The 22,096-nt window shown below is 35.0% G+C and overlaps 1 protein-coding gene and 1 long non-coding RNA gene across 2 annotated transcripts; both read left to right on the top strand.

The window, feature by feature from the left end:
* The first annotated feature begins 12,397 nt into the window (after positions 1-12,397).
* Positions 12,398-13,872, top strand: LOC122311628 (lignin-forming anionic peroxidase-like). The gene is made up of 4 exons (XM_043126247.1): positions 12,398-12,693; positions 12,795-12,986; positions 13,087-13,252; positions 13,368-13,872. The coding sequence occupies exons 1-4, from the start codon at positions 12,475-12,477 to the stop codon at positions 13,760-13,762; spliced, it is 972 nt and encodes a 323-aa protein (XP_042982181.1). The 5' UTR covers positions 12,398-12,474; the 3' UTR covers positions 13,763-13,872.
* A 237-nt stretch (positions 13,873-14,109) lies between these two features.
* On the top strand, positions 14,110-18,831 carry LOC122309588. Its single transcript, XR_006242461.1, has 5 exons — positions 14,110-14,445; positions 15,927-16,049; positions 16,261-16,416; positions 17,511-17,583; positions 18,370-18,831. It is a non-coding gene; the product is annotated as an uncharacterized LOC122309588 (long non-coding RNA).
* The last annotated feature ends 3,265 nt before the right edge of the window (positions 18,832-22,096 follow it).

The raw sequence follows: 22,096 nt of genomic DNA on the forward strand, positions 1-22,096 counted from the left end.
GATCTCGGACTTGGAATGAGCAAACTCATCATGAAATATGGATTTTCATACACTTCTACGGTGGTAGATTATACGACATAAGTACAACTGGCCAAGTATTATGACTAGTACTCATGTTCCCAAACGGATTAAATCCATCTGTTGCCAACTCAAGTCTCACATTACGCGGTTCTTCTGCAAACCATGAGTGTTCCTTATCAAATTCCTTCCACACCTGGGAGTCAGCAGGATGCGATAAAATATCATCATTTCTAACTCTGGCTGATGAGTGCCATATCATGTCTGCAGCCGTTGCACGTGACATATATAATCGTTGTAATCTAGGTGTCAATGGAAAGTGGCGTACTACCTTTTGCGGCACATTTTGTTTGTCAGATGTCCATCTTGATTCGTGGCATATGGAACATTCGTTCAACTGCTCATTCTCTTGCCAAAATAATATGCAGTCATTCTTACATGCATGTATTACATTGTAATAAAATCTAAGTCCTCGTTTCAATTTTTTTGCTTCGTAGAAGTTACGAGGTAAAGTATTATCTAATGGCAGTGCCTCCTTAAACAACTCGAGTAACATATTGATAGCCTTAATTGATAATTGGCACATTGATTTTATGTGAAGCAGTCTTACGGTAAATGACAACTTACTGTGTCTTCTGCATTCTGGATATAGCTCACGTTGTGAATCATTCCACAATCGCGCAAAAGTATTATGACCCCCATCATTTGAACTTAATGTGTCTGTGCCACCTTCATTCATAAATATTCCCGCACCGATGTCACCTAACATTTCCTCCATATTCTCATTATATTCATCTCCAACAATATCTAGTTGTACATCTTCATCGATCTCGTCTTCTTCATGTGGAACATTGAATGAAGTTGGATATGGTTCGCCGTGTAAGACCTAATCAGTATAACCCTTGTCAATACCTTTCACAAACAAATGCTCTCTCACCAAGTCTATCTTATGAGAGCGCAAATTCCTGCATTTTTTACATGGGCATCTAATACGCCCATCACTATCACTTGTACCCAATGCAAACTCTAAGAATTTTTTAACACCTTCAGCATATACGTTGTAATTCTGACCCAATCGATCGCTAACTCGCATCCAACTCTTATCCATGCTGACTATTTTCATTACAAACAATCACGTGTGCATCAACAAACAAACATGTATCATCATACATCATGTATCATGTATCATGTATCAATCAAGGAGTATGCCATCTTATACCGGGTAGTTGGTCCTATCTCATTCAGAATTGTAAGATCATAGTCACAAACCTATCCTCTATAATCTGTCACGTCCAACAAAATTTCGGCAGCATCTCCCCATAGTTCTCCAAATATGCTCGTCTGGTTGTGTGCATCGACGTTTAACATGTCCATACACCATCACTATCATGCATATCCGGAGAGCAATGGATGAATGAATCTACCAAAATCTTAATACTGGACGTGTAACAAATATAGATCGATAGTTTGCGAGAATGATCTTACAATTCCAAACTGTCCACTTTGGACAATTCAAGAGTTATCAATATTTCAATTCATTCAGATTGATAACTCTCGAACGGATCTAAGGTTTATTGTGATGAACAAGCAATACAAGATATGCTAACATGTATCATACAAACAATGCAAGATATGCTAATTAAAAGTCAATTGATTAAATTAAATAGTTAGTAAACAAATATTATTAAATCTTAACTATTTGTATTTTAATTCCAAACTTTAATTTTATTAATTTAAATAGTTACTATTTAAATATGATTAAATCTTAAACATTTTTATTTTAATTCCAAACTTTAAATTTATTAATTTAAATAGTTAGTATTTAAATATTATTAAATTTAACTATTTGTATTTTAATTCCAAACTTTAATTTTATTAATTTAAATAGTTAGTATTTAAATATTATTAAATCTTAACTATTTGTATTTTAATTCCAAACTTCAATTTTATTAATTTAAATAGTTAGTATTTAAGTATTATTAAATCTTAATTATTTGTATTTTTTTAAAAATTTAGTTGATTAATTTAAATTTTAAGTATATGTTCAATTATAAACTCTTAATTATTTGACAATTAAACTAAATTCATATGCTTAATTTAAAGATTAAGTATTTAAGTATTATTGAATTTTAATTATTTGTAGTTTAATTAATATTGAAATTGATAGATTTCAAGATTAAGTTGGATATTCTAATTTGTAATTAACATTTTAATACTGACCAACATAACGTTCAAACGGTGAACTTGACCGTTTGAACTTATGACGCATGTTCAAACGGTAAACGTGTACCATTCGAATGGATCTAGAACAAATTCCAGTAGTCTTCAACCTCTAAAAACCCAAACATATAAGTTACTCATTACATCAAACGAAAGCACACAATATCACAAACTCAGTGCAGCAAACGAAAACACTTATATTCAAACCAAAATGAGTCAAAGATAGCATAAAATATCTAGTTTTGATAGATGAAATTGCAAGAGTACACGTAATGCCCAAAACCTTGAAAAAGCTCTTCAAAAAATGGTAAAAATAACATCTTAATCCGAAAATATACGAGATGGATGAAAGCAAATAATATTTGCGGGCTGGATTGAGAGAGAATGACGCTAGTTATATGAGAAATGAACTGGGAGCGACACTGGGAGCAGTGAGATGAGCGCGAGATTGTGAGATTCTATGGTCTAAATGTAGAACATTTACGTTCCAACGGTAACTTACTAACCATTTGAACATGAAATTATTTTGTTGAAAAGTTCTCCCCCATGATTTTAACGTTCGAACGTGAAATATTATGTTCGAACGTTAATATCCTGGGTACAAAAAGGTTCAAATGCATAATAGTAAGCGTTCGAACGATGTTCAAACTCAGATTCAGTATACCTTTTTATTCAGTTAAAAATTAGATTTGCACTAGATTATAGCTACTGATGTCTTATAAAAGTTCCAAGCCAAACTGAATCAAATTAAAGTGCATTTCTTTCTGAGAGTACAAAACCTGAGACATTCTATGTAATCGAAATGAACTGTTTTTTATCTTATTAGCTTTACAAATTCGAGATGTCAAGTAAAATAATAATGTTAAATTGCTAAATAAGACGGAGGAAATGCTTACAAGTTTCTTATCTCAGAGACAATGATTAAGAATTATCTTAAAAAAATGCATATCTTCTCTCGAAGACTGCATTTCACTGCAGAGTCTCTTTGGCATACGATTGTTTAGTTTGATTTAAAGAACAATTGACATATGATTGCTTAGTTTAATTTAATGAACAACTTGACATCAATAGCTATAACATATATGCTTGATTATATATTATAATCAAATATTACTATATATGTTAATATGTTAATATATCCTAATATATATAACATATATATACTATCATATAATATAATGTCATCTATAGTACTAGAATAGAGAGTGTTAGTTAATTAGCTTATAACTAAAATATAATTAGCTTAATATACTAAACAAGTCATAATATGCATTTATCATAACACTATTATATGTTACCTAATATTATTATATAGAGAGCTCTATATAGTATACTATATTATACTACATCATATAACTTATACTATATATAAGTTAATATAATATAATATAATATTATCTACTAAATGAAAATATACTACATACTATATTATAAATAATAAATATAGTAATCATGAAAAATTATAATGATAAAAATATCATCTTTTAATAATAACTGAAATTACAGTTAATACGTTTGAACGGTAAGTTAATACCGTTCGAACGATATTGCATATATAAGTTGCTGCAGACGTCATTTTCACAGAAGCCAAACGTGTGCATTCCGTACGTTCTCCGTCGTTAACCATCAATGTCCGCCGTTCAACACCATCTTCTCTAACGTAAACAGTACCCACTCGAAGCCAATCGATCTAGGCACCGGTATTCTTCTTTTTCAAAGCATTTTATCGTTTAGATTTAGGTTTTGATGGATTATTTGTTTGAATTAGGATAAACCGATTTATCCATCAATACTCACCGTAGATTTGCTTTAATCATTTGTAGGAATGTTTCGTTAAGTTTGTATTTGATTTATTTGGGTGAAAAATCCATGGAATCGACAAATTTCATAGATTTCAATGTCTGAGTCGACTTGGCCTAGACGCCCAAATCGATTCGAATAACGTTCGAACACTTTTGGGAGCGTTCGAACGGTATTCACTAACCGGTTGAACGCTTGTTTAGGCATTCAAATGTTCATTCCAAAACAATGCAACCATTCAACCATTCATGTAAATACTGTTCAAACGGTATTTATATGTTTGAACATTGTTTTAAACGTTCAAACGTTTGGGCCAAGTAGTAACCTGTTCGACCGTTCATGTAAACGTTAAACATTTGAACGTTGTTTTACATGTTCAAATGTACAGTTTTACCGTTCGATCACTATTTCAGAAGTTCGAACGTTATAAACTATTTTAGTAATATTTGTTAATTGTTTTTTTTCCATATTATAGTTCCAATCAATTTTAATTAAAAATAATTTCTATATTATAATACAATTCATGCCATAATTTAAAAATATAAAATTTAATATTAATGTTTCTATTAATATTAATCACATTAATATTAAATAAAGTGATATTATTTATTAAAAGTTATTTTGTTCATAATGTCTCACTTTTTAAATTGTTATTCCTTGATGTGTATTGTGAATATTTATTTAATATATTTTTATTGTTAATATTGTGTATCTAATTTTTAATTATAAATTTCAGGTTGATTATAATGTCTTCTTCTAGGGCGGGACGTAAGTGATGCAATCCTGGTGAGACTAGTAGTGGTCCGGTCAGGGAGAGGACTGTTTCACTAGAGCAACCAGTGAAGATTTCTGATTTTCAGAGTCTTGTCTGAGAGGGTCATTCACTGCCAGCAGTCTTCAGCGATCGTGGTTGGGGACTTATCCTAGATGCACGGGAGGAAGCATGGGAGCCAATCTTCTATATTGACATTGTTGCTGAGTTCTATAGAGAGCTCGGTAGTGCCAACCCCGATGATGAAGGGGCCTACAGGATCTCTGTCCGAGAAGTACTTGTTGTATTTTCACGGGTACTACTTGCTGAGCATCTCGGTATTCCTAGTCTGCCAGATGCATATCCAAATGTGGTGCCTAGAGAGTCTGATCCTTCAGCTGAGGTGGAGATCCTTCAGCTGAGGTGGAGACAGCTGAGGAGGAGGCATCAGTTTATACTGATGAGGTCGATACCCTTGCTGATCATGAGGTGAGGGATTTGGTTGTTGGTCCAGATGCTCCACCGTATGACGAAATGAAAAACATCAAACAGGCAGATTTATCATCTTTCTTCAAGATTTTGAATTTGATAATTGCCTACAACATTGACCCTTGGCAGCACAAGACAGAGGTTGGCATTGATCGGACGAAATTTATGATACGGGTCTCTCGTGGCATTCCTATCGACTTGGTGGGGTATATATTCGATAGGATTCGATCAGAGTCTCAATACATTTCGATGGATATATTGCCATTCGGGATCCTGATCACCCGATTTCTACTGTTTGCTGGTGTTGTGCCTGACGTTGCCGAGCGTAAACGGGAGTCGATGGGACCGATAAACAGCACCACCCTCTCACGCAGCACGGGACACTCGAGACTGCGTCTTCGTGGACATGTTCCAGATCGGATTGATCCTCAGAGAGATGCAAAGCTGGGAGATCATGGAGTATCAGCTGCTGGGACATCCACACAGGCCGAGGCATCAGTAAACAATGTTACTTGTGAGGAGATGGCCGAGATTGTGTGTGCAGCGATCAGCAAACAGACATCAGCGGTGATTGATGCAGTGTGTATGGAGATCCATTCTGCTATGTCTGTGCTTCGTGCACAGATTGATGCCATGTCTGAGACTCAGGTCACCATCAGTACACGACTGACATAAATAGAGGAACGTATAGCTGCGATCGAGGAAGTGTGCAAAGACTTGGGTCTTAATTAGTACCTTCTATCTTTTTTATTTTTTTATTTTTTTTATTTAGTTTTTGTTTTAAGTATGGACAATATTTTTTATTTTGTAAATTCAATATCTAACTATGAAATATTATTATTTTATATTTTCTAAACTAATTATTAATTTATATTATTCCTATTATTTAATTAACCAATTTCTTATATTTACTAGTTAATATAAATATAATTTTGCAAAAAAAAATAAAAAATAAAACCCCTGGTCACCATTCGACCCATTCAAATCATATTTGAACCGTGTTGATGTATCATTCGAACGGTTAAACTTTAACGTTTGAACGATGCATCAATTTCTCTCTAAAAAAATTTTACTTAATGCGCCAAAATTACGTTCGGAACGGTAAAATTTATACTTTTGAATGGTATATCTTTAGTGTTCAAACGTTTAACTAATTTGGGACAAAATATTTCGTCTCTAACTAGACCGTTCGAATGGTCTAGACATCCGTTATTTTTTGAGAATAAAATTCATATTTCGTTCCAAAATCTAACTTTTTGGGACAATTTTCATTTCGTCCCAAACCAAAATCGTCCCAAAATCTATTTTTTGTTGTAGTGTATAGATTGGTTTCCAAGGAATTTGGCAAAGCCAATCACCAGCAACTACAATGAACTTTTTGTTTTAGAACAATTAGAATGCTGGCCTAAAAGTATTTATAGCATGACAGAGATCAAGACTTTAAAAAAGTGTACAAAATGAACAAAATTACATTTCAACTGTGATGATTACAACCAATAATTTAAATAATTAAATTCACATTATGCAACCACCTAGTAATCGAAGAAGCATTCACATTATATGACAAAAAGAAGTACTGGCCATAGATTGTGCCAGCTTCAATGAATTAATTCTCCATTAAAATTTTGCAAGATCCATCCAGGTAATTTTTGAACAACGAGATTATAACAGATAACAAAACAAATTCAATCAAATAAAATAAAATACAAACTTGAACATTTAGACAACTTCGAAAGGGCAATCATAGAATTGTAATGAAAATTTAGATATCTCAACAAACATCAAAATCAATACATGCAATTTCCAACAGTTCAAAGTAACATAGTAAAAATCAATAATTAGCCAAAGATGCATGTAAAACAAAGAGTAAAGCAGAATTCATCAAAGTTGGTTTTATAGGGCATCCAATGGGAGGTGTATTCAGACTATTTTCTACTTGACCTAACCAATTTCATACAAGAAGAAACAAAAAATAGAGCAACGTACCAGTGCTAATTAGCGACAACTGATTGGAGGAGAGGACAGAGGGAGTTGGCGAGTTGGAAAACCCTTAAATGGCTTAAGGGTCACCGCTTGGGCCCATGAATAGTGGGTTAGGAAAGAAAAAATGGGCGATTTTGGGAATGGAAATCGGGTAGAACACTCAATACAAAGAAAAAAAATCCTTGTTACAGTGCTAAGTTTTTAAAGTCACATTTCACCTTCCATTCGGCAAAATGGGTGGATGCTTCGCTGTTAGTGGTGGTTTCCAGTGGAGGAGGACAACTGTGTAGGTTGGTTTTTGGGTGGGTTTTGGTGAAGCCGTGCGCAAACGCTCGGATTCAAACACACTTCAGTTCGATCACGTTGGGTTTTGGTGAAGCCGTAGGTTTGGGGGGAAATGTCTTTGGTGGGGGGAGGGGGGGAAGGGGGCGGGGAAAAATAAAATTATAACTCTAAATCGATTTCGCGTCCCCACACAATGGCAACATAGAGAATAAAAAACCCAGATTTCTCAGCGATTAACCCTCGTTGCCAATAGTCTGATAACGTACTCATAGATTGGTTTTAAAACTCACGGCAATTTTTAAATCACTGACAAAAGTCTACCTTTGCCAACAAAATAATTTGCAGTGATTAGAAAATCGTTAGAATAGTCCAGATTTCTTGTAGTGAATAATAAATAGCATTTAATTTTTAATTTAGAGAAGGTCATTAACTCGAATGTGACATGCATCATGTTACTCTGATGTATTCAGGGTGAGATCCTATTGTTCAATATCTTAATTCGTTGGGTAATGTTTATTTAGTATTTATTTAGCATTGAATAATATTTATTCGTTGGGTAATAAAAGAAAAATCAGGAGATTAAACTTGGTACTCAAGAAATTAAGATGTAGAGATAATAAAGTGACAGTATAGTTTATATATACATATATATAGTTATTTATTTATCTTCTAAAGTTAAAAAATTAAAAAGAAAAAGGATTAATGACATGCGGGAAGCCACTCTCTTGACCATGCACGATTGGAGTTTGGAGGATTAAAACGTGCTTTTAATAGCTTAAAAGCTCTTTTAAAAAAATAATGTAATAAATTTATATAAAATGCTTTAAACACCTAAAAAAATTGAAGTTTTCCTTGTATTATTTTGAAAGTTCTTGCAGATAATATGCTATATTTTTAAAAAACCACCATAGATAACTTTAAAAGCCCTTAAATTAGGTGCGTGTTATCAAAAAGTAAATAACTTTTTAAATACTTTTTTGGTAACTTTACAATTAAAAGAAATACTATAAAAAGTTATATTTTCCCCCTCAATTCTAAACTAGACGTGCAGCCATGATGCATCTATATATACATAGAGCTTTTGCCACTTAAGTATTACTCATTTTTATCACGAGCCACCTAGGAAAGGAGAAGTTAATTTTTTTTAAGTATATATTGATCTTCTTGGTGTTGTTGATTGTTTTTTTTTTTCACTTGAGGGAAAAGGTTGAGTGAGATTTTTATTTGAAAGAAAAGTATTTTCACCATTAAATCAAATAATGTTTTTAGTTGGGCATCCTTTTTTTTATTTATTTGTATTTTTTGTTACCTCAAAGAACTCACTCTTTGAACCAATGCTCTTTTTGTGATAAAAAGTGCATTAATAGATTTGATTTTCTTTTTTAAATCTGAGGTACGTACGTTATCTTCTCGATCTACATATGATCATGTTCATAATTTATTTATGTAAATTCGAAGCTTTACGATCCTATTAATGTGACACCCCCAAATCTCCACGCACGGATACGGAGAAATCGAGACGTCCAGATGATGACATCACAGGTCACCACTCTATCGATGAGTGCCAAGTGTGTGTATAAGCAACAAATGTGCACGAAGAAACACGCAGCGGATAGTAAAGTCATATAACTAAGTACCAGAATTTTTCTTAGTTTAATACAAGCTGTTCAAAACATACATAATAAAATATTACAAAACACAAATATTGTTCAAACCAACAACAAGCTTAAACTTCAACTCAAAACTCCGGCGGAGCCGTATCCTCTGGTTTAACCTCCTCCTTATCCTCGAACTCTGCACCAAAATCTACGGAACCAAAATGGTGCCACAGGTAAGTAAAATCCAAACACCACTAGATAAAAACATATAAAATCCAAACAATATGCATGAAAGAAAAGTCAATACACATGTCCCGTAAAACCATATTTTTCCACGCACGCCAAAAACTCATTTGGCCAAAAAACATATTATTTAAAACAAGCCTCGCCATTATCCCAGATAATGGCCCAAACCACCATTTTTCCAGAAAATGGATCACAAAGCTTCAAACCAAATCTCGCCATTTTCCCAGAAAATGGCCCGTAACCAAAAGTATAAAAACGATCCAATTATGCATGCACCATGATCTCCCTTAAGGATCATCCGCACACTCTGACTCTGTGCCACACCGTAGGTAACGTCTACGCATGTGACACCTAAACGAGAGATGCCCAGAACTCGCACCCAGCACGTCCCTGGTCAGGCCAACCTCTAGTCCCCGCCACTCTGGGGACCACGGAGTCGACACGACAGCGTTACTATATCGTGCGATCCGGTCATCGCCCTGCGACAACCCAGGGGATGTCACTCAGTATTATCCACTCCCGAGTGACCAGAGGAGCTCCACCAAGATAATAACCCGTTCTGGCTTGGGATCGTGAGACACACGCACCCGAAATCCATTTATGCCAATAAAATAGGGTTTTTCTCAATTAAATAAAATGCACATGTATGCTCCATGTAATGCACGCCTCAATGCACAAAACAACCATCCAATCACAAATCAACAAATCAAGCAACTCCGTCCTCAATCCATCCGACCCCCGAACTCCTCGGACTCAGTCCGGAATCAACCAACTAACAGCAAATATTTATTGTAAGAGAAAAATATATTTAAATCTAAAAGTAGAGTTTGAAAAATACTTACAGCGTTATATGGTATTTTTTGAAAGCTCGCGGTGTTGCAAACAGCGGAGGAAAAGTAACGTAACAGTGTATTTTACACTGTGGCAGTTGGTAATAAATTACCCACTTTCGAACGGGAACGAACCAAGGCATGAAATTGATAGGGAATGGCCTTAAGATATTTATGAAGCTAAAGGAAGTGAGTTTTGGCCGTGGGTGGGGGTGGAAATGGCGGTGGAAGTGGAAAAAGCCCAAATCAGAGTTGAGCTCGTGGGAGCTGCTCCGGCAACGGATCGAGGCCGGAATTGGGTGGGTTTGGATGACAAGAGGTAGGGAAAGAAGCTGTGAAGAGATGGTGGCCGGAGGTGGAATGACGGCATCGGAAAATCTCAAAAATCATGTGGCTTGGAGGAGCTCGTGGCGGTTAACGGTGGCTCGAATGGAAGTGAAACTTGGTGGGGATGTTCACCGGTGGAAGGGGAAGAAAACTGGGTGGGTGGTGTAGCCATGCCGCCGGTGAGCAACGGTTCTGGGCTGAGAAAGCCACCGGCGACAGAGAGGAAAAACAGGGCTGGTGCCGTGACTTTCAGCCGTGCGTGGCGGCTAACGGCTTGTCGGATGACCCTGAAAATTGGTGGGGATGATCACGGGTGGGAGGGGAAGATTTTGGTGGGGGTGGTGTACTACACGGTGGCCGGACGGCGGCGAACCGAGTGGTCAAAGGGCCTGCGACGGTAAGGAGAAATGGAAGAAGTAGTGCGAGGGCAGAGAGAAAACGAGGAAGAAAAGAAGAAGAAAAAGAAAGAAAGGAAAGAAAAGAAGAAAAACAAAAGGAGAAAGGGAAAAATAAAAAGAGAAAAGAAAAGAAATGAGGTTCAATCCTCACTCCGGAAACCAAAACTAATCCGCCGAAAACGATTTTGAAAAGCTGTAAAACGACTAAAATAAATTAAACATCACATCAAATAAATTAAAAACCAATTAAAATACATTAATTTAAAATAAATAAATTAATATATTAATTAAATTAAAAACAACATTTCAGTGAAAATACACGTAAAAACGGGCCATCAAAATTAATTTCGTTGCGCATATGATTTGCAAATTTGATATATTTCCTTCAAAAGTTCTCTAAATATTATCTGAATAGGAATTTAATTTTAAAAAGTCAAGAATAATGAAAACATATATATCCTGGTTAAGATTTTTGACTTTGTTGCAATATTTGAAAAATGCTAGAACCAGCATATCCCCCGGTTTGGCCAAAACCCTATTTTATTAATTGGATATGGTCGACGAGTTTTGATCTCATCCTATATCATGTAAAATCGGCTCAATTTAGTCAGCTGTTTGAAGTCAACTCGACATTAACAGTCAATTGTGTTTAAAATTTAAATAAGCTCTTAAGAAAATAATCCTTATAAATAACAGTACTTGAGCTTCCAATCTGAGCTAGAAAATGCCCATATGGCTATAAACACAATTTTTTTTTTAATTAGAATTTATTCAAATTGAGATAGAATATGGCAAAATGGACCATTTCCATCTTTTTGTTGTTGTATTTATCATGGAATATCAAAGACGTGGTCCCAAAAAAAAGGGTTCGATTTTCTTTCTTTTAGTTTTGATTTTTTAACACGTTCAATTAGAATTAATAGCTTGCACATGGTAAACGATGAATGGACTGGATCAGATCACATCGATTTAGTTTTAATAATAATAATAACGATGATGATGATGGAAGCCAACAACAAATGAGTTGTCGTATTAGGGAGCTTTTTGGCGGTGACTTTAATATATATTGTTTTGGTAAAATAATTAATTAAAAAAGAGTATACCTTTGACTGATAAAATTAACTTTAATCGGCGTTACGGTATTTATGTGTGGTAACGAAACCTTACGCGGTGCTGAAATATCAGACCATTTAATATTTATCCTGCAGCCATGTCACCAAGATTTGATATTAATTTATTTCTAATAAAATTACATGCGTACGCTAGCTGGCCATTTCATGCATGGAGGCTGTACAACTCCAGCTTTGAATTGTTTGGTTCATATGTAAGCGTCATATGAGACTGTAACAAGGCGGCTCATGATTTGCTTTAATTATTAGCACTATATATATATATATATACAATAGGTTCAGAATTGTGCTTCACATCCCATCTTGAAATATTTAGCTCCAATACGTTCATGATCTCCAGCTCTATCAGAAACAAGACTATTTCGATTTTCGTCTGTGTAGAGAAACAAATCATCGAACATGGCTTCTACTGTTACCTGTGCATGCTTGATTCTTGCTGTATTCTTGTTTATCTCAAGTACTATGCCATGCGAAGCACAGCTATCCTCAACATTTTATGACAACACATGTCCGAAAGCACTTAGCACAATCCAAACAGCCACGAGAAGCGCCGTTTCTCGTGAGCGAAGAATGGCGGCATCGCTCATTCGGCTTCATTTCCATGATTGTTTTGTCCAGGTATGTAAAACTTGCAAGACACTTAAATTAAGTTTTCCATACTGTGTTCCGGGCACGAGTAATAGATAACATAATTATTATGAATCATCTTATTCATGTAGGGTTGTGATGCATCAATTTTGCTTGATGATACTCCCTCAATATTGGGGGAGAAGACAGCACCAAACAATGCTGGTTCAGTGAGAGGATACGAAGTCATTGATGACATCAAGTCTAAAGTGGAGAACGTTTGTCCTGGTGTTGTATCATGTGCAGATATTCTAGCAGTTGTAGCCCGGGATGCATCTGTTGCTGTGAGTCACTAACTAGTACCTTTCTCAACTAGTATTAATTCTCTCCAAAGCATTCATGACGGATAAGTAAATAACTTGATGTTTTCTACAACAAAAACAGGTCGGAGGACCATCTTGGACGGTGAAGCTTGGAAGAAGAGACTCTACCACAGCAAGCCTCAGCCTAACCGACGCCAACCTTCCAAAGTTTATTGATGGCCTTGGCAGGTTGACTTTCTTGTTTCGTGAGAAAGGTTTGAGTGAAAGAGATATGGTCGCCCTTTCAGGTTTGAGCCTAATTAACTACTCTAGAATATAATGGAAATTTTAATTATCACGACAACATGCATGCATGCAAGGGAAACATGGCTAAATACCAGCGTTTTCTATGAAATATTGCAGGATCGCATACAATAGGACAAGCAAGATGTGTGACCTTCCGCGGTAGGATTCACAACAATGCAAGTGATATCGATGCTGGGTTTGCTAGCACTGGAAAGCGCAAGTGTTCACTTGCTATAGGTAGTGACGACGAGAAGATAGCACCGCTTGATTTGGTGACACCCAATTCTTTCGATAATAATTACTTTAAGAATCTCATTCAGAAGAAGGGTCTTCTCCAATCTGATCAAATACTATTTAGTGGAGGATCCACAGATAGCATTGTTACAGAGTATAGCAAGAGCCCTTCAACTTTCAAAAATGATTTTGCTGCTGCTATGGTCAGAATGGGAGATATCGAACCCATCACGGGTTCTCAAGGACAGATGCGAAAACTTTGCAGTGTTGTCAACTAAGTTGTCAGCAAGTCTATTCACTTTCTGATCATTTCTTTTGGTAAAAAAATTCCATAATTAAGTTGATTGTTTTTGTATTAGTAAGTAAATAAGAGCTAGGCCGGGACGTGTAATATGAGACGTTGTCACTACAAGAAATTAGGGTTTTTGCAGCGATTTTAAAATCGCTGCAAATAAAATCGACGCAACAAGTAACTTTTTGCGTCGATTTTGAAATCGCTGCCGGTGTTTAAAATCACATCGGCACTTGAGCGCGGGATCTTCATTAAAATGTTTTTCACAGCGATTTAAGTTACTTTTACGGCGATTTATTGTGTCGCAAAATGAAACAAATATTTTTTCGTCGGGATCTCACTTTTGGGGGCACCAAAATGACGAAGCGCCTTTTATTTCCCCCCAACGTGATATTTCCCCCGCGCGAACCTTCTGCTACTCGATGAATTTTCCCCCAAAACCTCCATTTTCAGACCCTGCAAATCCACCCTTTCCAGTGTTTTCTCCCAGCGTCAACTCCTCTATCGTGACCTTTTGGACCATTTTCCCACACCCTTCTCTGTCCTTCCATTCTTAGTTCACCAATTTCGACAACCTGGGTTCTAGATTTCATCTTCTGTGGTTTCGTCGCAGCAGCCCTTGGCTAGCACCTCGTCGCAAGCACCTCTGTTTTCATCCCACTTCCTTCGGTACCACCTCTCTCTCTCTCTCTCTCTCTCTCTCTCTCTCTCGTTTATAAATCCCCAGTTTTTGATCCATGGTTTGCTCTCGAAGTACACTGGCAACAAACTTCTTATGGAAGATTTTGTCTTTATAATATTTTGGTTTTTGTTTATGAACAATATTTGACCTTTCGGCTGGATGTTGAATAGTTGGGGAAAATATATGTTTTATTTTTCTGTTCTTTTTATTAGCTGGGTAGTGAGTTTTGACGGTGAAAAGCACGAGTTTTACAACTTTTTTTTTCTTGTTTAGTTTCAGATTAGTACTTTGGTTTTAATGTAGATTGAGAGTGGAATTTACTAATAGATTTATTTATTGATTTGTTGGAGTCAATGTCGTTTTATATCTTCTAGTGATATACTCTCTGTTTGGCATGAATCATAAGGTATTTGCCAGTTGCCAAGATTACCTTTTTTTTTTTTTTTTTTCTGATTTAATCTCTTTTCATGCCTGTTAATTTATAATGATATTAGGGCATGTGGGGAATCAAACTTAAAGCAGAATTAAGTCCAATGAATGAGTTAAAGGCAAGAAAAACCAAGCCAGTATATGGTAAATGTTGAATATGCAGATCACTTAAAACTCCCATGCAGTGAGAAGCTGCGACATTCATGTTGAAATAATATTACTAAATACTACATAAGTTAGTGCATCCCATTAGAATATTAGAAGAGCTTCCAGCCATCGACATTTTTACAAATTTTTAGTGCATTGCTCTGTTTTTTTAACAATAAGTTTCATGCCTTCAGATGTTCTACATGTGTTTAACATCTATTCTATATTTCAAATTACTAAAACTTATAAAGAAAATATAAAAGAAAGAGAAGAGGCCTACTTATCAAAAAAGAAAGAAAGAAAGATAAGTGGCCTTCAACTTGTATTTTCTGCATTCTACTAGCCTTTGAGACTGCTTGAACTACAAACTTCATCTGTTATGTGGTTCTGTTTTAGTGCAGTGACATTTTAGTGCACATGACAGTTGTGGTTCTGTTTTGTGCATCACAGTTGTGGTTCTTTTCTGTTTTTAAATGTTGTGCATCTATTTTGTGCACTAAAATACAATTGAGGTATTCTTGGCATTACACACATTTAATTATATGCTTCTGTCTACCTTTGTGTGTGTGTTTTAATTATTATAAATCCTAGAAAATGATTATGAGGAAGTGTATCCTCTTTTCCCTCCTCATATAAGTCAGGACCAGAAAATTAGATTTAGTATTTCTCAATGTGAGACCTTACAGGAATTACAATTCGTATGTTGAGTCTGACTCTGCAATCACATCAGGTTAACTTGGTAGATTGAGATGTGCATTTTTTTTTTTCCAAATACCAGCATAGCTTGTCTAGAGGAGTAACTGAACCTCCGAAGAATATGTCTTGTTTAAGGTTTGAGTACGTCTTCCTTCTGATCAAAATCTTGTTTTATCCTATGAACTATGTTTTGCAGGCAGAGCTCAATAAAGAGGGTGCTGAAGATGGTTCAGGCAATAGTGGAGGTCAGGCTAATGGAAAAAATGGTAATGAAAGAACTACCACTAATAGCTCAAAGCATCACTCGCTCCTATTACAGGTAAATAGTTTCTTTTTCTTTTTTCTCTTTTCTTCTGCGGGTGTGGCAGGATCAATCTTTTTATTTGTAGATTTCAGACTACATGAATGTGTTAGTGGCATGATCACAAGCAGCTGTAACACTTTTAGTTGGACTATCTCGGTTTGATATTTTTGGGTATGGTTGTTGACGATGGTGTTATTTTTCTTTCTTTTTGTTTTTTTCTCCCTAGCTGCTTGCAACTCAGATTGGCTTTGAACCTGATGATATATGTGATTTTGAGTTGCAAGCATGTGATACCCAACCGAGTATTATAGCAGGTGCCACAAAGGAATTCATCTTCTCAGGGCGGCTTGATAATCTCTGCATGTCATTTTGCTCCCTAGTGGTATGCCTTTGTATATAGGTTGCCTACTCTTTTTGTTGAGACAGAAATAAGTGCTTCCCACATAAAGTAGTTACATTTTCTTTCATTTTTTTTCTCCTAATTGTGTAGTGCGACCTTTGTTCTTCTCAACTCATGTCTTGTCTTGTCTCATAGTGTACCAAGAATGTAGTAAATTATTGGAACAGTCTACTTATTTTTCTCTTGTGCTACGTACCATTGGGTAAGTCCAAATTACTTTTTAGGTACTATGTGTAAACAGACTGTTATTTGGGAATGGTGCTTGCCATTCCCACAGAAACCTGTGCTTACCTTCCCTCTCTTGGGCAACATGCTGATTGATTCCTTGAACTGCTAAATCATAAATCTCCTTGAATTGCATTTGGAAATTTATCAAAATGAATTGACATGACAAGATTTTCTGGAATTGCCACGAACTATAGAAAGTGTAGTAATGCAAAATACTTGTTTGATGACTGATCTCCGACTTGCCTGCAAAACCATTCCAATTTAATAATACAATCAATTTCTCTCCGTATTTATGTATTATGTGTTGGGCGCGGGGGGGGGGGGGGGGGATAGCACAAACCAAACATATATAGCCACATGTACCCAAGCTGTCCAACTTATGTTCAATTCTTATAACATTATGTCCTGTTGTCCTTGAGCTGTAGCTGTTGGTGTTTCAAATTTGCACCAACCAACAAGGAAGCTCAAAGCTGGTAATGACAGTAATAGAAATAAAAAACATTAGAAAACATCATGTCTCATTGGACAGATTGATGCATTTGATACACTAAAAATGCATCAATGGTGGGCTTGCAATGGCATGCATTAGGTAATACAGTCTGAACCTTTATATAAAGAATGTATATTCTATGCATGCGAACCATTTGATCATTTATAATGTATTTCCAATTTTGTTTTTCAAGAGAACATAAATTGTACTGCAAAATTCTCTCCAATAATAATAAAGTAAAAGGGATATGATAGTATTAAAAATAAGTACTGATGTCCTCTTCTTTTGATTTTCTGTTCTCTCAAGCTAGCCATGTAAATGGTCACTATTCTAACTTTAGTGAATCTTTTTTGTGAAGTTTTCCGGAGCAATGATATATGGCAAGAATAAAGCAGATCGAAAATCAATTATGATCCATTGGATTCTGTCAGGTATGGAAAGATCATATGTTAGTTTAGGATGCTAGAACGAATTAATTTTGCTGTGGGATAGGGGATAGTGGGGAACGATTTTCTCATTAGTCAGATCATTTCAACAAGATGACTGTCTGAGCATGCACCAAACTAAATTGAAATCATCCCATATGCTTTGGTTTGATTATGTAATAACAAACTAAATTGTTCCTCTGCTTAGCTGGGGGTGCATGCTGAGGTATATTAGCTTTTTTTTAGGGGGGTGTGAGATTAAAATAACATGCAGGGAGGGGGGTAGCTATTTACAACATAGTTATAGCCCATCAATAACTCAGCTTGACGTAAAAACATAAATGGCAGGTACAATAACTATAGTTCTGTTGGTGTTTTGCTTTTTAAGAGTATGATGTTTAAAGGATGAAGCAAATATTCAAACCTGTCAAGAAGCCAGGTTTTTTGCTTTTTCCCTGTTCCTAGAGCCCCTAACTCTTGACTTATTCTGAATGTTTTTCCCTATACCATAATCAAAAAGCTTGAATGAACTTTCTCTTGACCAAAGATTGCAATCAAGACCATTGATACTTACAGAGGACACAAGAGAAGAGTAACTTAAACTTATCCCCTTTAGCATGCTGCAACCTCGCATTTTTGGCTTATTTTATTTTATCATTGTTGTTATTAACATTTCTATTTTCTTTTTGTTTATCTTTAGTTATGCATTAGAAAATATTTATATTGTTACTTTTCTTTATCTACCCCTAATTATTCCTCTATCTTGGCTACTTCATCTGAAACATATTCCAGATGAGAGCTATAAAAGAGGAGCTTGGTGACAATGATGATGACATGGCTGCCTTGGAGAGATAGATGCAAAGTGCAGGAATGCCTTCAAATATTTCGAAGCATGCACAGAGGGAGCTAAGGTATGATCTATGAAGAAATGTGTATAAAGAGGACTTTAGTCTTCTGACAAGGGGCCAAATAATGTTACAGTGTGGCAATAAAAGTAGTAGATTCTTTTCAGGCCACTTAAGGTACGCCTTACTATGCAAGCATCATACTGAACAATTTAGTTGACTATATTGGTTGAGAACCTACAATTTTTTTTTTTTTTTGATAGGTTAGTTGAGAACCTATAATTGTCAGCTACCTAAAGATTTCTTTTCAATAATTTTAGTTAATGGTCATGTTTAAAGTTACATTGTTCACATCTGTTTCTCACTCAAGAAAGATTTGCCTACTTTCCTTGGGATGGTTTGGGAAGCTTGATTATTCATTTTTGGATTTTAATCCTATGTTATTTTATCTCTATAAATTGGGATTACTTAATGCTGATTTTAGAGCAATATATATATATTTTTATGCTGATTTTAATCCTATGAAAATTAACAGACTTGGGTTGTTTTTTCCCCTCCAAATCCTCAAAGTCAAATTGCTACCTTATAATCTTTGTTTCTCAAAATCCTCAAAGCTTTCCAGATGAACAATTTTTGTTCTAGGTCTTTATAATCTGAGAAGATTGTGTATATAATCATCCCATGAATGTGTTTAGCCCTTTATTTTCTCTTAGGTCAGAAAGTTGTGTACATTTGACTATAAAGTTGTTTAGCCATTTATAGTATACTTTTGTGCATTGTATGATAAGGATGTATGTTTTAGGCTAGGTTCGCTTGTATTAATAATTTTTTTTTTTATTTTTTAAAATACTTTTTGCGACGATAACAAGTCGCCGAAAAAGGCTTTTTTTTTTTTTTTTTTCGCGGGGAATAGTCGATAAAACTGCAAAGGGTATTTAATGGCAGCGCTCATTTAATCGCTGGGAAATCCTTTTCCAGCGATTTTTGAATCGCTGCCAAAGGAATTTAATGACCGAAAGGTCTTTGCTAGCCATTTTTTAATCGCTGGCAAATCATTTGCCAGCGAATAAAAAATCGCTGGCAAAGGATTTCCCATCGATTATAAAATCACTGGCAAAGGAATTTAATAACCGAAAGTCCTTTCCCAGTGATTAAAAAATCGTTGGGAAAGATTTTGGCAGGGATTTTCTAATCGCTGGAAAATGACTTTCTGTTTTTAAATTTCGTTGCCAGTGATTCAAAAATCGCTGGCAAAGGATTTGGCAGCGATTTTGTAATCGCTGGCAAATGACTTTCTGTTTTGAAATTCTATTAGCGGCGATTCAAAAATCGTTGCGAAATCCTTTAGTTTTAGCGGCGATTTTTTAGTTTCCGCCGTAGTATATTGGAAATGGCTGAATAGTACCGGCGAATATGTAGCGATTTTGTAATCGCCGGTATATGTATTTGGCGGGGATTTTTCCACTTTTCCCGACGATTTATGATCGCCGGAAAAAGTGCCATCTGTTGTAGTGTGTGGCCATTTCTCATGTGTTATCATTTGCAAATCAAAACAAGTACTGTAGATGGAGGACTTTCCAGACGTATTTATGTAATTAACATTCGAGGCATAAGCATTATTTGAGTGCTCTAATAATAATTAGCAACATCTGTCTTTTCAATCTTCTGTACAATTCCTAACTCTTTTCTAACGTGCACGTCGATCTCTATAATAATATATACATGATCACTACAAGAAATTTGATAATTTCGTCCATAATAGTAGTTATTTGGAACAAAATATAATTTGAGATAATAGTTGAGATAATTGTATTTTCCATTCGAATGTTGAGGTAATAGTTCGAATGATATTTTTGACAGGAAGTTATATACAATTTTTGCGGGGATGTGCTAAATAACTTAAATCTAGTTTGAATATAAATTTTACATTTGAACAGAGTTATAAACCGTTCGAAAGCTACAAAGATTTTTTTGAACTGTGATGAACAATATTGAAATAGACATTGTTATGGAAATTTATTTAAAGGCATTCAAATTTTTTAAAACTAATCATTATTTGAGTTTATTAATTTCCATTTATAAAAGATGAAAAATCTACTTTTCAGTGTTAATTAAAATAGATCATATATGTCATCCTAGAAAAGTAATATATGTTATTAAAAATATAAATTATGAGTTTTTTATGGTAAATAAAAATTTGAAAATAATTTTTTTTTTTATTCCAACAAAACTGATTTTTGATATCGCTAAATGATAAGGACAAATAATATTTAATGAGCCAACAAGCTATATATAATAAATTAAAAAAATATTCAAAAGTGACAATGCTCGAGACAAAACAAATATTTGATACAAAATAAAACTAAGTGGATAGATTCTCGAGGTCCTCTTGCTTCACAGTCGTGCGTGCCTCAAGTCCTTCGAGTCAAGTAATGATGGGCACAGTGATCCTCTCGTCAATCCTCTCCATGTTTTGGATCAAAAGTGCACGATGGTCCTCCAACAAAGATTGGATTTCCCTGGTACTAGTCTCTGTAGCCTCCATAGCAACTCCGACATCCATAGTTAGCTGGATTATTCTCAGTGCCACTGCATGCCGCCGCAAGTGATCTTATTAAGCGATCTTATTGAAAGTGATCTTAATGAGAGTCTTCTGCAAGTGGCCCTCAGCCCCTCGCTCCTATATATTGAAAGTGAACTTATTAAGCAAGTCGATCGATCAATGAATGCATCGATCCTCTCAGTCAAAAGCACATCCACTATTGATTTATAAGTAGGACGTTGGAGATTATCAATGCAAACATTTGACAACATGTAAACTCACAACTACTATATATCTTAGGACTATGAATTAATTCAGATAATCATGAATCTTAGGAATTGTGGTTTAGTATTGAGTGACAATTTAAGGACTGGTCCATATACGATGTTTCATATATACCAACATGAATATCATGTCAATTTGAAGTCTCCATTCTCTATGATCATAATTATTAAATTAGAAAGTTCAATCTTTCAGTTAGAACGTCCAATTCCATTACCGATTGAGAATATAATTTATGAAGTACTTAAAGACAAATACTAATTAAATGATTACCGTTACTTTCTCAAAAAATTAAAAATTATTTAATACAAAATAAGAAAATTACAAGTTGCTTTCAGGGCATATATTTATTATTCCCAACTAGTTATATTAATTGATACCAGTACTGGGACCACAAATTCTATATTATATATTATTTTAAGTGTATATATATATATATTAACAATGGTATGTAGCATTAATTTAAAAAATAATGACAACACAACTTAATTAGTTAATAGGGACTTTTGAGTTTGACTTTGTCACATTAAAAAAGTAAAAGAATTAATTAAAATCATGTCCCGGTTTGGTAAAAACCGATAGGGTTCTGACCACATCCAATCTAATTTACACCTCGCTGCATGATTACCGGTGCTAATCCTCCATTTCTAATATGCTACAATGGAAGTTAAAAATTGTTGCTAAAAGCTTAGATTTCCCAGTGATTTTCTTTGTCGCAATTAGTCCAAAATATCGCTACAATTATGATCTACGATTCAGTTAAAAATTGTTGGGAAAGACTAATTCTAGCGATTTTTTAGCGTTGCCAAAAGCTCTAAAATTGTCGTAAAATTACTGTTCCAGCATTTTC

This window comes from Carya illinoinensis, chromosome 5 (assembly GCF_018687715.1).
Source record: "Carya illinoinensis cultivar Pawnee chromosome 5, C.illinoinensisPawnee_v1, whole genome shotgun sequence".
Lineage (NCBI taxonomy): Eukaryota > Viridiplantae > Streptophyta > Magnoliopsida > Fagales > Juglandaceae > Carya > Carya illinoinensis.